General features: G+C 35.4%; 1 protein-coding gene across 1 annotated transcript in view; it reads right to left on the reverse strand.

Annotated features, from left to right (window-relative positions):
• LOC127836966 (uncharacterized) overlaps positions 1 to 17006 on the reverse strand; it is a 37126-nt gene that overhangs the window by 8170 nt on the left and 11950 nt on the right. The window contains exons 3-11 of the mRNA XM_052363642.1: positions 16613 to 16754; positions 12292 to 12431; positions 10617 to 10773; positions 8177 to 8277; positions 6985 to 7237; positions 3696 to 3844; positions 2671 to 2760; positions 1899 to 2012; positions 1150 to 1288 (exon numbers count right to left, since the gene is read on the reverse strand). Coding sequence (XP_052219602.1) covers positions 1150 to 1288; positions 1899 to 2012; positions 2671 to 2760; positions 3696 to 3844; positions 6985 to 7237; positions 8177 to 8277; positions 10617 to 10773; positions 12292 to 12431; positions 16613 to 16754 — 1285 coding nt within the window. The remainder of the gene's footprint in view (positions 1 to 1149; positions 1289 to 1898; positions 2013 to 2670; positions 2761 to 3695; positions 3845 to 6984; positions 7238 to 8176; positions 8278 to 10616; positions 10774 to 12291; positions 12432 to 16612; positions 16755 to 17006) is intronic.

Consider the following 17006-nt stretch of genomic DNA (forward strand, 5'->3'; position numbering starts at 1 on the left):
TACTAGTTTTGTTTTAATGTAAATTACGGATACAAGAGTAATTTTACACATTAAAAGTAAAGGTTTTGGCAGCAGTTATTTATAGTTATATGAATCAGTATACATTTTTTTAAATATATGTACGACCAGTCGGACAAGCTAGCCCGCAGTTTTACTAGCCCGACCACAGATCTTACTAGACAATGTCTGTCGGACGTGCCTTAGTGTCAAACCCTGCTTAGTGAAACTGGCAAAATGCTACCAGCATAAACCAAGCAACTACAACAGACACACCAAGTACAATAGCATTAACCCGTACCTGCTTAGTGAAACTGGCAATATGCTACCAGCATAAACCAAGCAACTACAACAGACACACCAAGTACAATAGCATTAACCCGTACCTGCTCAGTGAAACCAGCATAAAACCAGAACAGACTGCTAATCAGTAACTTAGGTTGGCAACAAAGCTTCTAAAACTTAAATATATTAACACAATTCTTCAATATAGTTTGATATTCTAAGTTACTAACAAGAGCATCGCACAACGGGTGCCACGCTCGGCTGCGAAAGCTTGTCAGATTTTTTTGATTTTTTTTTTTCAGAGGTCGCAGTGACCTTGACCTTTGACCTAGTGACCCAAAATGGGCATGGCGTGTAGAACTCATCAAGGTGCATCTACATATGAAGTTTCAAAGTTGTAGGTGGAAGAACTTTGATTTTAGAGGCAATGTTAAGGTTTTTGTTAAAGTTTTATATTAGAGGTCACAGTGACCTTGACCTTTGACCTTGTGACCCAAAAATGGGTGTGGCATGTAGAACTCATTACGGTGCAACTACATATGAAGTTTCAAAGTTGTAGTGGAAGCACTTTGATTTTAGAGCCTATGCTAAAGTTTGATATTAGAGGTCACAGTGACCTTGACCTTTGACCTAGTGAACCCAAAATGGGTTGTGGCGTGTAGAACTCATCAAGGTGCATCTACATATGAAGTTTCAAAGTTGTAGGTGGAAGCACTTTGATTTTAGAGCCAATGTTAAGGTTTTAGCATGATTCCTACGGCGGACAAGCTGGCTATGACAATAGCTCGGGTTTTCTCTGAAAACAGCCTCGCTAAAAATGAGCCAAAATGTGTATCTGAGGTGTACAGGGTGTAGCCACTGTCTTACCTTGGCCTCCATTCATCACCAGAACGTAGAAGGTGGTGTAGTGGTGGCCAGGTGCATAGCACAGGGTCATGTCAAACACATCTTGGGATGGATGACCATTGGTGAAACCTACATAATGCTCAAAGACGCTCTGGCTAGGCTGGAAAATGCAAAATAATCATGTCAGAAAATACTTCCATTACGTAATATATTCGGTAAAAGAACAAAAAACATGTTTGTATTGTTTGTACTCACTTTTCAGATATCAGTTTTGATAACTTTCTTTGAGGTATCTAGCATTTTGTTTTACAACTTCTGGTTTCAGACATATATCACTCAAAAAAAAAAACATGTGCCAAAGATGTATAATAAATTACAATAGAAATATTAATTTATCTTTACAATTTACCATAATGGAATGGTTTGTTTCAAGTAATGTCCCCTTAAACTGCATAAATCACTTAATTTAAAGTATTGACAGATGCTGTAACTCAACTTTGTAGCATCTTTACAATGTCAAAAATGCTGTATCAACCCTGAGCAGCTAAGTGAAAATGGCTACAGGCAACCACCATAAAACCAGAACAGCCTGCAAACTCGCAGTCAGTTCAAGTTTTCTGCCAATTGCTGCTCATGAGTATCTAAGGATTGCAAATAAAGCCTTTAAAATTTGAATCTAATAAGAAAGGTCATACTTTTTATTTGATTATAAAAGGGATTACAAATGTATCACAGTATGCGAGTTCTAAAGGCAAAAACAGATGGTTTACTTTTTCATCCTTTGCTGGTATGAAGTGGTAGAAGCCGACTGGCTGGGGTATCTTCTGCATCCATACAGGCATGTCCGGGAGTCCCTCCTTGCCATGTTGAATGACCCAACCATCCTATGTAAAATCATAAATATCATTGTCCATCAATAAACAAAGTGAGGGTTGTGTGTGCATAGTACCTTTTATTGAGCATGCGATTCTCTTATATGGCCATTACATAAAGTTAAACAGGAGATTATGATCCTGAGTGAAATCGTTTAATACACAAGTAGAACCAATTCACTGTAGAGTCTGAGGCCTAAAAGGGTGTTGTATATTAATGATCAATTAACATGAAACTTAAGTCAAGTTTGCCAATATCACACACACAAAACTGACAAATGTCTTAATAAAATTCAAATAAATGCTATGTGATCTATGAAGTACCCAGAATCTTTCAAATTAGTTTTCAAACTAAACTGAGGTTGCATTTAAAACAGTCCAAATACATTAAAGTCAAACCATTTCTGAGCTTAATGCACGTGCGTAAAGTGTCGTCCCAGATTTGCTTGTGCAGTCTGCACAGGCTAATCAGGGATGACACTTTCCGCTTTTATGGTATTTTTCGTTTAAAGGAAGTCTGTTCTTACAGAAAATCTTGTTTAGGCCGAAAGTGTTGTCCCTGATGAGCCTGCACAGGCTAATCTGGGACGACACTTTACGCACATGCATTAAGCTCCGTATTCTCAGAACGCGACTCATATTACCACAAACATTGCACAAGGTCACATACCGAAATGTGTTCAAAGAGCAGCTCAAAGACTTCACCGCTAGTGGCATTCTTGTGTCCCCAGGAATACACTGGCATATCCCGCCAGGTTTTCTGCAGTTGAAACATACACACGAATACAATAAGTAACCATTCATAAGAATAGCATTTGTTGAAAATAAAAGCAGAGGGTCGTTTCATGGAAATTGTCTCAATTTGATAATCTATTTACTGGAATCATTAAAGTGGAACCCTATCTGTACTGGACTTCATTAAAGGGGAGAAATCTTCCTCTTTAAACTGAAGTTCTCTATATCAAAGTTTTTTTACCAGAATAATCTAGACACCAGTCCTTTTCATAAAAAAATATCTAGAAAAAAGTACTACAAGAATTATCTAAACAAGAGTTGCTGTTAACAAAAAATCATCTTAACAGAAGTCCTTTTAACAGGAATCAGCTTAAAAACAAGTCTTTTTTTTAATGAAACATCTAAACATGAGTCCTTTTTACAGGAATCACCTTACCACGAGACTGTGTGACAGAGAATCATCTTATCATGTCTTTTTAAAAGGAATAATCTTACCATGAAATCTGTTATCAGGTATAATCTAAATGAGAGTCTTTTTATAGGGAATTATCTAAACATGTTTTTTTTTACAGGAATCATCTCGGACGTGATTTTTTGTTTACAGGAATCATCTAGACATTAGTTTGTTCACATATATATGGTACACTTTCTATGACTGGGTTTGTTGGAATAGCCTCAAATCTATACAAATGACTTTTGCTCTATGGGAAAACTAGGCTTGATGAAAATGGGTAAATTATCGCAAACTGCACACTGTCGAATCAGGGACAACACTTTCAGCTTTTATGATTTTTTTCTTTTAAAGTTAGCACTTTTATAGCAAAAATACAGTTAAGGCGCAGAGTGTTGTCCCTGATTAGCTGTGCGGAGTGCACAGGCTAATCTGGGACAATAGTTTATGCATATATATTAAGCCCCGCTTTCGCACAGCGCGGCTCAAGTTTATACATTGTAACTCACAATGCCCTGGTTAAGCATCTTAGTGCCATTCAGATGGAAGTATTTCATGATGGGAGGTATCCCCGCTCCTTTGTACTGCAAGAAGTCCATCTCTGGCAGCTTGCGCACTGTGCAGTTTCGTGTCACCTTGTCTACTATGTACAGCAGGCCTGCAATCCATTTGAAGGGACTAAATGACATATTTAGCAGAATAGTAGAAAAAAAACTATTTAAGTTAAATTTAACTTTCTTTATACTTTTTCAAAGATTTTATTTCTTCTTTTTTTTTTAAATAATCACAAACTGGTTAGCCAGTATTTGTCGGACAGCAGTAAATAACTGGACGTTCAAATTATTTCGTGTTTTGCAACGCTTAAACACAATTTTCATTGTCACATACTTACAACCGCTTTTTTTTCTTGAAATTAATGGCATCAATTTGTTCAAAGGCAAGTAATATGGTGTGTAATGGGATTGTTCACAAATTTCTTCACAATGAAATGTGACATCTGTGCAGGGGATGTTTATAGCATGTGCATGCACAAAATATATCTCCTAAACAAAACCCAACCTGTGTGCTTGTGATTTTTGTTTGTCTACTACAATAAAGCAGTTCTCAATTATTTTACTTACAATTTTTCACTTAAAAAGACCCTGATGTGATGAACACTCATACAGTATTTAAATTATTGCTTTTGTATACAGTCCACTCTCGTTATCTCGACATAGAAGATCTCGATATTCTCGGTATGTCGAAATAAGCCCAATGTCCCAACTGTTTTCCTTCTTTATCGATATAAATAAACATCGCATCTTTGACTTTTGTTGCGTCGAATAATTTGATATCTCAATATAAAATTTTGTCCCGAGTCCCGATTTTACATGTATTTACTGTGGTTTATCTCGAAGTGCGAATAACTGTCCCAGTGTCGGCAAAAGGTGAGAAATTGTGTCTTTGATACTTCACTGTCCCGCTTCGCTTGGCTGCTCCCGATACTGTGTGGTAGGAAATTGATCTGTTAATTGCATCAATGATCACACGTGTTTAATGTCGTTAGCCATTAATCCTTGAATAAGGCCTGTCACTTTAACTGTCACTTTAACATCAATTAACTGCATTTAATACACAGCTTGCCGAAAGGCCAAAAGACTTATTGTTTTTACAAACAACATTCCAAAACTCATTGAGTTATATTTTTGCGTATATAAACCGTTGCAAATTTGCAGAATGATTGGACGTCAATTGCATCATTACTTTAAATAGCAACATTACCGGATGTGTTTACTCGACAGTTAAGAAAAATCATAACCGCATGTGTTGATGCAATTCTGTAAAACTTAAAACGCCATTTTAAGCATTTAAATAGCAAAATTAATCGTGCCTCGTTAAAACGCATATAAATCAGGTAGAGAGTATTATCCCTCACAGTGACGGCTTTAGTAAGACCACTTAGCAAGTACTTAGATGTTAAAAACAAGGTCAATTTTCGTCTCATTTTTTCTTTGAAAACACTTAATCAGATATCTCGAACTCTCGTTATCTCGATATTTTTTCTTGTTCCCGCCGACTTCGAGATAACGAGAGTGGACTGTATATAAACTCGACACTTGTTGTTGTATACGAATATCTTAATTGCTTGAAAATGTACCTCGTAAACATTTCAAAGAAATAGAAACAAATATCATTTCATTTTATAAATTAACTGTTTGGATTTTCTCCCTTAAAAAAGGATAATATTGTTAGATCAAAGATGTATAAATAACATGTTATATTCCGTTGCTTGCACTGATATCGAAAAAATAAATTATAACTCTATTCACACGCGCAGAAGATGATATATTGCACCATCATATTAAATAATGTATTTACTTTATTTTAACGTTAATGTTCAGAAAAATTCAGTGTAACTCTAGTTTGTCACATTTAAAATAAAGTTCTCATTTCAATCGCTAAAATATTTATCAGGTTGTGTTTAAATAGAAACAAAGGTTGCTTTGTGTAACATTGTCACTATTTACCATATTGAAGTTAAGCTGCGTGGCTACAACTCAATTTGACAAAACAAGAGATGTGTTCGTCAGAAACACAATGCCCTCTACTGCGCCGCTTTGAAATACCATCTCCCTTAAAAGCTTATTACTTACCATGGATTTTGTTTTTTGACCTTTGACATTGAAGGATGACCTTGACCTTTCACCACTCAAAATGTGCAGCTTCATGAGATACACATGCATGCCAAATATCAAGTTGCTATCTTCAATATGGCAAACGTTATGGCTAATTTTAAAGTTTTCGGACGGACACACAGACTGACAGACATACAGACTGAATGACAGTTCGACTGTTATATACCACCTTACTGCGAGAGGGGGGGGGGGGGCGGGTCTGTAGACAGTAAAAAATTACCAAGTCAGACATCGCATACTACCAAGGCCTGTGGTTTATCAAAGAGATCATAACCACAGTTCATCATGTATCTATGAATATAATTCCACAGGTATATTATGAAAACTACCATTCACAAATTAGTAGAAGAAAGAAATGATAATTATATCATAAAAAACCCTTTGACAAATCAATAATTTAAGTTATAAATAAACAAAATACAAAATCTGTACAGTAACTGTGAAAAGAACTTAAATTTTTGGTAAGGAAATATATAATCTGAGATTAATAATTATATAAATAACTCTCCTTGAAAATAATTGTTTCTAACAAATCTCTATTTTTAGTAGAAAAAATAATTATAAGCCACTACTGTTACTGTAGATTCACAGGTAACCTTAAGGTACCCAAGATACTTGTATGCCCAAAAGTATCATTGTGTGCTTGGCTTGACCATAAAATGTCATTTTGATTATGCTTCAGTTGTATGGTTACATATTATTATATATAAAATTTCAATATAGCATTTGGCCGGTTTAGAAATTATCTCCCTTTAAATCTTTTTATTTCCCTTGATTTTGTTTTTATGAATTTTGACCTTGAAGGATGACCTTGACCTTGAACTTTTACCACTCAAAATGTGCAGCTTCATGAGATACACATGCATGCCAAATATCAAGTTGCTATCTTCAATATTGCAAAAGTAATGGCCAATGTTAAAGTTTTCTGATGGACGGACACACTGACTGACTGACAGTTCAACTGCTATATGCCACCCTACCGGGGGCATAATAATGATCTAATTCCCACTGATTATTACTGCAAACAGATTTTAGAGGTCATAACTGCAAATAGTTTTTAATTTTATTATCAACAATGATATTTTTTTCAATAAATTTTAATTATAAAGTGTATTTTTAATACCATCTTTTACGTCGTAAGTCTTCATGAGTGGGTGGAATTGGTAATCGTCTTTCTCCAAGGCGCGTGGTTTGTCATGGTCAATACGGAATGTTCCAGATGAGTAGTCCATGTACAGCTGCACTGTCGTCTTGTCCTGGAGTTTCTCATCCATGTAAACCGCTCTCTCGATAACAGTCGTGAAATGTCGGGTCACGTTGGGTGGGTACTCCTCAAGCATCGTCTTTTCTCCAAAACAAACAGTACCGACAGGCACCTACAAAAGGATGGCTTAAGATACTGTAAAATAATTATATTTGTTGCAATTAAATCTTGTGAATTTTAAAAATAAAAATTTTGCATGGACATGTTTAATCTTGGATTTCGTAACAGAAGAAAAAAGAATAGGAATTTGCATCTGTAATTTTTAGATGTGTTTGTGTTAAATTTGTAGATTGGTAAACCCATGAAATCAACGAAAATTGAGTAATGTTCTGAGAAAAATTGGTCTAATGCATGTGCGTAACATGTCGTCCCAGAATAGCCTGTGCAGTTTGCACAGGCTAATCAAGGACAACACTTTTCGCCTAAATTGGATTTTAGCTAAGAGGGGACTTCATTTAAACAAAAAATGTCATAAAAGTGGAGAGTATCGTCCCTGATAAGCCTGTGCCGACTGCATTATACACAGTTTTCTCAGAACACGACTCAATTAATGTACATGATTAATAATGATTGTACAGTTGTACTACTCATTCATGCGCATATCAGGCTTTGGGGCTCTCTAGTCGAACCTGAAGTTATGATATTAATGCCCACATTTGATGCTATTGTCACTAATATTTCTTTGTAACAGCAATACAGCATAAATGATTTAAATCTTTTAAAAACTGTTTGTACGTAAAACATGTCCAATATGATTTAAAACAACTTGATAACCATCGATATTTTGTACAAAATGATTAGTGGTAAAGTTGGACATTGTTGTTCATTTGAGAGGCTTTCTTGGAAATCAGGACTGAATTCACGTGCATAAGGAGTTGTCCCAGATTAGCCTGTGAAGTCTGTCTTTTAAAGGAATTCTCTTTTTTGCAAAAAACCAGTCTAGGCAGAAAGTGTTGTGGCTAATTTGCTTGTTCAGACTGCACAGGCTAATCTGCGACAACTCTATATGCACATGAATTAAGCCCTCTTGTCCAAGAACAGGGCTCATTACCTGAAAGACATGCTCCTCGTCCTCAATTGGTCCACTTATAAAGTCAGTAAACTCGTAGTAATGCAGGAAACTGTGCGTGGAGCTCTGCCCAGGATATCTGCCTACAAAAGAACACTTTAGTTTCAATACAACTATTATATGACATTGACATCACCCTAAAAAAATCCAAACAAAAAAACTAACACAATTTCAACATTTAATTTTGTTAGTTCTCCTTCTTGTACAAAAAGTTTACTTTCTTTTACCAGTATGGCATCTTTGTGTATATGTTGACATGCTACAAGTGCTTGATTTGTTTGTGGTACATGACTGTACACTAAGCTCTCAAACTTCTAAACGTGTGGGAGAAAAGAACGCTCACTTCATAGGATCAATGTTGAAAGATTTGGTTTAAAGGGATCTTTTCACGCTTTGGTAAATTGACAAAATTGAAAAAAGTTGTTTCAGATTCGTAAGTTTTCGTTTTAGTTATGATATTTGTGAGGAAACAGTAATACTGAACATTAACCATGCTCTAATATAGCCATTATATGCATCTTTTGACGATTTTAAAACCTAAAAATTATAAAGCGTTGCAACGCGAAACGATTGAATAATTTGGAGAGTTCTGTTTTTGTCGTTAAATTTTGTGAAACTACGAAGATTGCTTATATAAGGTATAAAATACGTCAAGAATGTGTACTCGGCGGAATAGCTCAGTAGGCTAAAGCGTTTTTACTTCAGGACTCTGGCAGGACTCCAGGGGTCACTGGTTCGAAACCTGCTCCGGGCAATGTTCTTTTCCCTTTTTTAATTTTTTTCTTGATTTTTTACTGGAGCTTTTACGATCCAATGTTTACATGTATCAATATAAAGCATTTAATGAATAAGTTAAAAAAATGCCCAAATCTGTGAAAAGGCCCCTTTAATTTATACATTCAATAATACAGTGATACAAATTTGAGCAGTAGAAATGAAAAGTTTAATTCTCCTCTAAAATGCTGATTTTGAAAATATAATCATATTTTCTATGTTCAACTTTTGCATATTTTCAGCCTGACTTGTATTTTAAAATGGACGAATAAACAGCAATATCAGGTATGTTGGCAAAATGTCTAAATCTGCTTCGGTACTCCAGTTATCTATGTGCAGAAAACCTGAAAAATTTAGAATAAATGGAGCCTTCTTCTGTGAATGTACATATGTGTCTTGTTCTGAGAAAACTGGGCTTAATTCATGTGCGTAAAGTGTCGTCCTAGATAAGTTTGTGCAGTCTGCACAGGCTAATCAGGGACGACACTTTCCGCTTTAATGGTATTTTTAGTTTCAAGGAAGTCCCTCCTTAACGAAAATCAAGTTTAGGCAGAAAGTGTCGTCCCTGATAAGCCTGTGCGGACTGCACAGGCTAATCTGGGACGACACTTTACGCACATGCATTAAGCCCAGTTTTCACAGAACAAGACACATATGTAAGTGTGTCAAAGGTCATCCAAGATAAGCATATGCAGTTTGCACTGGCTAATCAGGACACATTCAGCTTTTATGGATTGTTTTTCAAAGGAAGTCTCTTCTAAACGAAAATTTGAGTAAAGGCGTAAAGTGTCAGCCCTAACGAGCCTGTATAGAGTTTATTTTGTATGATAAAACAAGAGCTGTCGTCATAGGATGACTAATGCCCCCTATAAATGCTTGATATAAGTTATGAGGTTTTTTCAAAACTCTAGGGACATAGAATTTATGAGCATTTTTCAAAACCTAAACGCAGATTTCGAAACCTAAACTAAACGCGGACCCTAACTTCAAGGTCAAGGTCACAGGGGTAAAACTTTTTGTGCGTATGGAGAGGCCTTGTGCATATACACATGCATACCAAATATGAAGGTTATATCTCAAGGGACATAGAAGTTATGAGCATTTTTCGAAACCTAAACGCAGATTTTGAAACCTAAACGCAGATCCTTAGTTCAAGGTCAAGGTCACAGGGGTAAATTTTTTTGTGCGTATGGAAAGGCCTTGTCAATATACACATGCATACCAAATATAAAAGTCATTCCTCAAGGGACATAGAAGTTATGAGCATTTTTCAAAACCTAAACGCAGATTTCGAAACCTAAACGCGGACCCTAAGTTCAAGGTCAAGGTCACAGGGGTAAAAAAATGTGTGCATATGGAAAGGCCTTGTCCATATACACATGCATACCAAATGTGAAGGTTATATCTCAAGGGACATAGAAGTAATGAGCATTTTTCGAAATCTAAATGCAAAGTGTGACGGAAAGACAGACAGACGGACAGACAGACGGACAGTCCAATCAATATATGCCGCCTTTTATTCGAAAAGAGGGCATACAAAAACTTTGAACAGGCTAATCTGGGACGACACTGTATACATAAAGCATATGTAAGTAAGTATGTATGTAAGTAATTTGTTATCTGGACCCTTGTATACTCAACAACATACCAGTCCCATTTATGACTGCCCTGACTGGTACAGCATGCTGCACATTGTCAATGGAGAATGTTTCGTTGGAGAAGTACCAGTCCAGAGTGAAAGTGGTGCTTGAGTTCACAGCCATCTTCACGCAGGAGGTCCAGTGATTAACCGGGATGCCTCGTATCTGTTGCATAAATATAAAAAAAAGTTAAGACAAAGAAAAAGAAAAGACAAATTACAAATGGCACATTTTACACACTGCTAAGAGTTTTGTAGAGGTCATTTTGTACGTACACTGACACAAAATAATGAACCACCACCACTCATGTGCAATATTTTGAAAACAAATATAGACTCAAAGTCTGGAATATTAAAAGTTTTCACGAATTAAAAATACATGTAGGGAAAACATTGTGAGCATTAATGCTTAATACATGTGCGTTAAGTGTAATCCCAGATAAGCCTGTGCAGTGACTTTCTGCACACGATTATCATGGACAATTTCCAACTTAAGTTGATTTTTTTTTTAGAGGAGACTTCCTTCAAACAAACAAAAAATCCATAAAAGCGGAAAGTGTCATCCCTAATTAGCATTTGCAAACATTTTTTTTTCAAAACTTGTATTCTCAATGCAAGCAAAAAACAACCAAGAGGACCCTGATGGTTCTGAAGGAGCCACATGAGTCCAACATACACCAATAATCAAGGACAAGTCTTGTTGAGGTAGCCGTTTGAGCTAACTTGACCCTGATTCAAACACGACCTTGATAATTTCTAGATCAACAAATCAGCGGTAATATGTGTTTACCAAAATTTGACGAATTCCCCTAATCTTTGGACTCAGATGATAACTTGGCCTTTATATTGTCAAGATAAAATTTATCTGACCAAGTTTTATCAAGATTTAGTCATCAATTACTATGTGGCCTCTAGAGTGGCAACAAGTTTTTTTTATAAGACTACACATAGTAACCTAGTTTTTGGATGCACGCAATTCAAATTTGATCTTAGCAAAATCACTGTCATGATAAAGATTCTGACCCAGTTTGAACTTATGACCCCCTTTTTGAACCATATGACAAAGATTAACATTTGGCATAGATATTGTCAAGATAAATATTCTGACAAAGTTTCACCTAGGTTAAGTAAAAAATATCGCTTCTAGTGTCGCAATACCATTTTTTTAAATATTTGACCTGGTGACCTAAGTTTTGAAAGTCTGTAACCCTGATTTAAACTCAGTTTTAATATGGTCAAAATAAAATTTCCGACCAAGTTTCTGCAAGATTAAGGTCTCTATAGTGGTGACAAGATTTTCTGAGATTTGACCTTTTCATCTTGTTTTGATTCCCGACATTCCAACTCAGCCTAGATTATGTCAAGAAAAAAATTATGACTTAATTTCATCAAGATTGAACAAATATCAATGGGTCCTCATTCTGGTACAACTGGACTTAATGCATGTGCATATCCTGTCACCAAAGATTTGCCCTCACATTCCACACAGGCTAATATGGGACAAACTTCCCCTTTTATTGGATTTTTTGATAAAAGAAAGTATTTTTTAATACAAAAATCCAGTTTAGGCGGAAAGTGTTGTCCCTAATTAGCCTATGTAGACTGCGCAGGCTACAACAGGATGAAACTTAACGCACATGTATTAAGCCCAGTTTAACCAAAACGCAACTCATATGATTACTACCTGGATATTTTCTTTGACGTAAACTTCTCCCATCTGTTCTCCAAAGTACAGAAAGTCGTTGACACTGTTGATTTGTGATGAGTTCCCAAAGACTCCGAATACATTGGATTCATTTATGAATTTAGCCCTGCATGTTTTGTCTGAAAACAAATATAAGAGTTATTTAACAAATCTTCATGTACAAATCAGCTCTTTTGAACTTTTGTGAATATTATCTGTGCAAATGTGAATTTCTGACATCAATTACCCTTAAATTTCCGTTAAAAATTGATCGTGTCCCATTATCAAATATGGAGCATTTGAAAAAAAATAATTTTAAAACAAGTTAAAATTTTAATAAATTATTACTTAAACTCACAAAGTCTTCATTTCTATACTGAACAACTCTTAAAATCAGAAAAACAAATCTGTCATTAAAATCTCTGCATATATATCTAGAGCACTGCCTGGTTCTTCATTCACCTTGACATGTAATTATAATATGATTTGTGACAACACTTTACTCACATGCATAAAGCCCCATTTGTGCAGACTGCACAGTCTAATCCATGACAACACTTTACTCACATGCATAAAGCCCCATTTGTGCAGACTGCACAGGCTAATCCGTGACAACACTTTACTCACATGCATAAAGCCCCATTTGTGCAGACTGCACAGGCTAATCCGTGACAACACTTTACTCACATGCATAAAGCCCCATTTTCCCAGAGTTTGGCTAAAAAAAATGAAGTTATTTAAGCCTGAAGATCACTTTTTTGAAGTTATTTAAGCCTGAAGGTCACTGTTTTGAAGTTATTTAAGCCTGAAGGTCACTGTTTTGAAGTTATTTAAGCCTGAAGGTCACTGTTTCAGTTTATAAAACAAATGCTGTTAAAACAAGAGATGTGTTTGTCAGAAACACCATGCCCCCTATTGCCCGCTTTAAAATAAAATTTCAATATATCATTTGGCAGGTTTAGAAATTATCTCCCTTTTAAAGCTCATTATGTCCCTTGAATTGTATTTTTTACCTTTCACCACTCAAAATGTGCAACTTCATGAGAAACACATGCATGCCAAATATCAAGTTGCTATCTTCAATATTCAAAAAGTTATGACCAAACTTTAACGAAGGGTAATGTTTTAGGAAAGAAAAATACAATGATATTTGACCTATGACCTTGAAGGATGACCTTGACCTTTCACCACTCAAAATGTGCAGCTCCACGAGATACACATGCATGCCAAATATGAAGTTGCTGTGTTCAATATTAAAAAAGTTATGATAAAACTTTAACGAAGGTTAAAGTTTTAGGAAAGAAAAATACAATAATATTTGATGTTTGACCTTGATGGTTGACCTTGACCTTGACTTTTCACCACTCAAAATGAGCAGCTACATGAGATACACGTGCATGATAAATATCAAATTGGTATGTTCAATATTGCAAAAGTTATCAAACCCCAAGGTTAAAGTTTTGGGACAGAATGACAGACAGACAGCACAAAAACAATATACATAATAAAAAGGGCCATCCATGTGTTCTTGTCATTTGATTCTTAGCCTACTGGTAATGATCTATACCAGCACCAGCCTGCAAGCACTACACTGGTTCATCGTTAACACGGCTTTCTTTGATTCTACGAGTCATACAGATGGGCTTGTAAAATTGTCATAATATAAGAATTTGGGCTTGCATGGTAAAGCTGGTCATTTCTTTGGCTGTATACCCTCATTGAAATTTTACTGAATTAGCAAAGTCTACATGGCCACAGATACAATATTGTTTAAGATCATTATTCCGTCCAATTTAAGAGACGTTTTTGGTGTTCTTACACTTAACACTCATATCATCATGATGGGTAAGCACAGTCTGTGTTCAGCCACCATTAACCTGGCACTGACCTATATTAACCCTTTACCACTTAGATACGTATTTTAACCTTTACCACTTAGATACGTATTTTGACCTTTACCATTTAGATATGTATTTTGATCTTTATCACTTAGATAGGTATGTTGACCTTTTCCAAATAGATACATATATTGACCTTAACCTTTTATATATGTATTTAACCCTTTACCACTTAGATACATATTTAATCCTTTATCCCTTAGATACGTATTTTGACGCATTTGTAGCCATTAAGAAAGTTATATTTAATCATATACCCTTCTTACTTTATTCAAGTTTTAAATGCTTCATTTTCAACCCTAAGATACTGATGAGCAGCCAACAGCATAAAACCTGAACAGACTTCATGTTATTCGCAAGCTGTTCTGGTTTTATGCTGTTTGCATATACAGTCCAAACCTGATGGCTCGAACTCGTCGGGACCGGCAACAATAGTTCGAGCCATCCGGAATTCAAGCCATCCGATTTCTGACAAACTTTTGTTTACAAACAAGTCTGCAGTACATTTTCACCTCGAGTTGAAGAGTACACATATTTCTAAAACTCCGTACTACTTCGCACTACTTACTGCTTTTGAATTTATAAGTTAATTTGAAACAAATATATACTTAATTTACGAATATTTTAAAACAGTTACAAATACAATTAATAAATAGCATTTAATAAATATAAGCACGTTTTGGCGTAGCACATTTTAAGTTAACACAGAGCACTAAAGAAGAAATCATGCATCAGCACTATATACGCATTATTTACATACGAGACAGCACTACATTCCTTTATTTATTTATATTTTTTGAAGAATGACATTATGTCCGTCTTTGTTGCGTTCCGTAGCTATCGTCGAGAAACGAAGCTTTTTAGCGATTTAGCCGTTGCAGCCATTATGATACAGCATCTACCAAAACGCCAGCTCTTATACACAATGTCATCTTTTACTCAAATTAATTAACTTTTGAGTCGAGGACATGTTAGCAAACAGGTGTTAAATCAATTATTGCGTGCCTTTAATCAAGCAGTCATAAACGATTAACAGTTTATGCAACCGGTGTTAAATCACTCTGTGCGTGCTTTTAATCAAGCGGTCCTAATCAAATAGCATTTTTTGGGACCCGAAGGAGTTCGAGGCATCCGAACAAAAGAACGTGTGAAAACTGTAGCTGGGACTGTAAAAACAGTTCGAGCCATCCGATAATTCGAGCCAAGCGAGTTCGAGCCATCCGACAAAATTTTATAAGAATATATAGGCATACAAAATCGGTGCTTTGATGCAAGTTTGAGCCAACCGGAAATTTAAGCCAAGCGAGTTCGAGCCATCGGGTTTCGACTGTAGTCATTTTCTATTTGCTTCTGAGTGGGAAAGGGTTTAAAGCATTTATTAGCAGCGTAATGTGAAAATGGAACTTTTGCCACATGGGGATTTACACAAATTGAATGCAACAAAATTGTGTGACATAATATGTGGACAAAAAGGAGCAGAGGGCAGCAGCCATTTATTTTGCTATATATATTTTTGAACACTTAAACACATAAATAATGACCCTCATTATGCTAATATGGGTTCTATGCAATATGTTGACAGCGTAGTCTGTTAAGAGACTACCATGTCCTCTAATGAGACCACAAAATTTCAAGTGACTTTATAGCAGATGGCATAGCGCTTGAGCCATTCAACTGCCCAATAGCACAGGCTATTCTGGAATTACACTAATTGCATATAACATACTTGATCTATTTCTCATAATGAAGGTCAATTATACACTTAACAAAAGAAACCATACAAGACAGTTTAAATATTTCTTTCTTTATTTCTTAATTTAAATTTTTTCATTTAGTTTCTTTTTTTCTAAAATTGTGTTGTTCTGTTGAGGTAACGCTTGATTTTTCTTCATGATTTCTATAAATGTTAAAGCAAATATTCTGAAGCAAAAGAATAGCCAAATTAAGTCATCGCTAAGACAACCTGATTTTGTATTTTCCATGGGTTAAATATATTTTATTTTATGCTTTCCGGTGGTTTCTAGAAAAATATCAGTGAACTAAAACTGATAATTTCACTGTTTCAAACAGTGAAAATTAACACTGAAAATTATTGATAATTTTCACTGTTTCACTGTGAAATGACATTATTTTTTGGACGAAATGATGTCATTATCCCAGCAAAATTCTTTAGTTAAACTCTTTAACTATGTTTATTAACTGTGAAAACAAGCATAAAATAACAAGAAAATTTGTTGGATTCGGTGGAATATCGATTTTAATTCACTCGTGATCATAGAAAAACATATTTTTACTCGTGGCTGTTCACTCTTATTTCCTATGGTCACTAGTGATTTATAATCGATAATCCACCGAATCCAACAAATATCCTCTATGACAAATGTGACTTCAAACATAGCCCTACGTAAACTATTTAAACTTACTGGAGAAATGATCAAACGCAATTCCAGAAGTGAAATTCATAATCGTGTGTTTCTGCACCCCAGTTGATTGGTCAAATTGGAAAATGGCTGCCCGATTGCCTGGGTAGTCGTAGAACTCCTTGTAATTCCTGGTCAAACCTCTCTGTTAATAAAATCAGAGAAATATTCTACACTAGGTTACTTTGCAGTGCATCTGTTTCAATAATTACATAATATAGTTATATAATTTGCCAAGTATTCAACCCTTTACCACTTAGTATTTTTATGCATTTGTAGTCTCTTAGGAAGTTAAATTTTAAAGACATTTCTTACCAGATTCAAGTTTAAAGGCTTCATTTCCAACCTTAAGATACTGATGAGCAGCAAACAGCATAAAACCTGAACAGACTGCGAG

Source organism: Dreissena polymorpha, chromosome 7 (genome assembly GCF_020536995.1).
Source record: "Dreissena polymorpha isolate Duluth1 chromosome 7, UMN_Dpol_1.0, whole genome shotgun sequence".
Classification (NCBI taxonomy): domain Eukaryota; kingdom Metazoa; phylum Mollusca; class Bivalvia; order Myida; family Dreissenidae; genus Dreissena; species Dreissena polymorpha.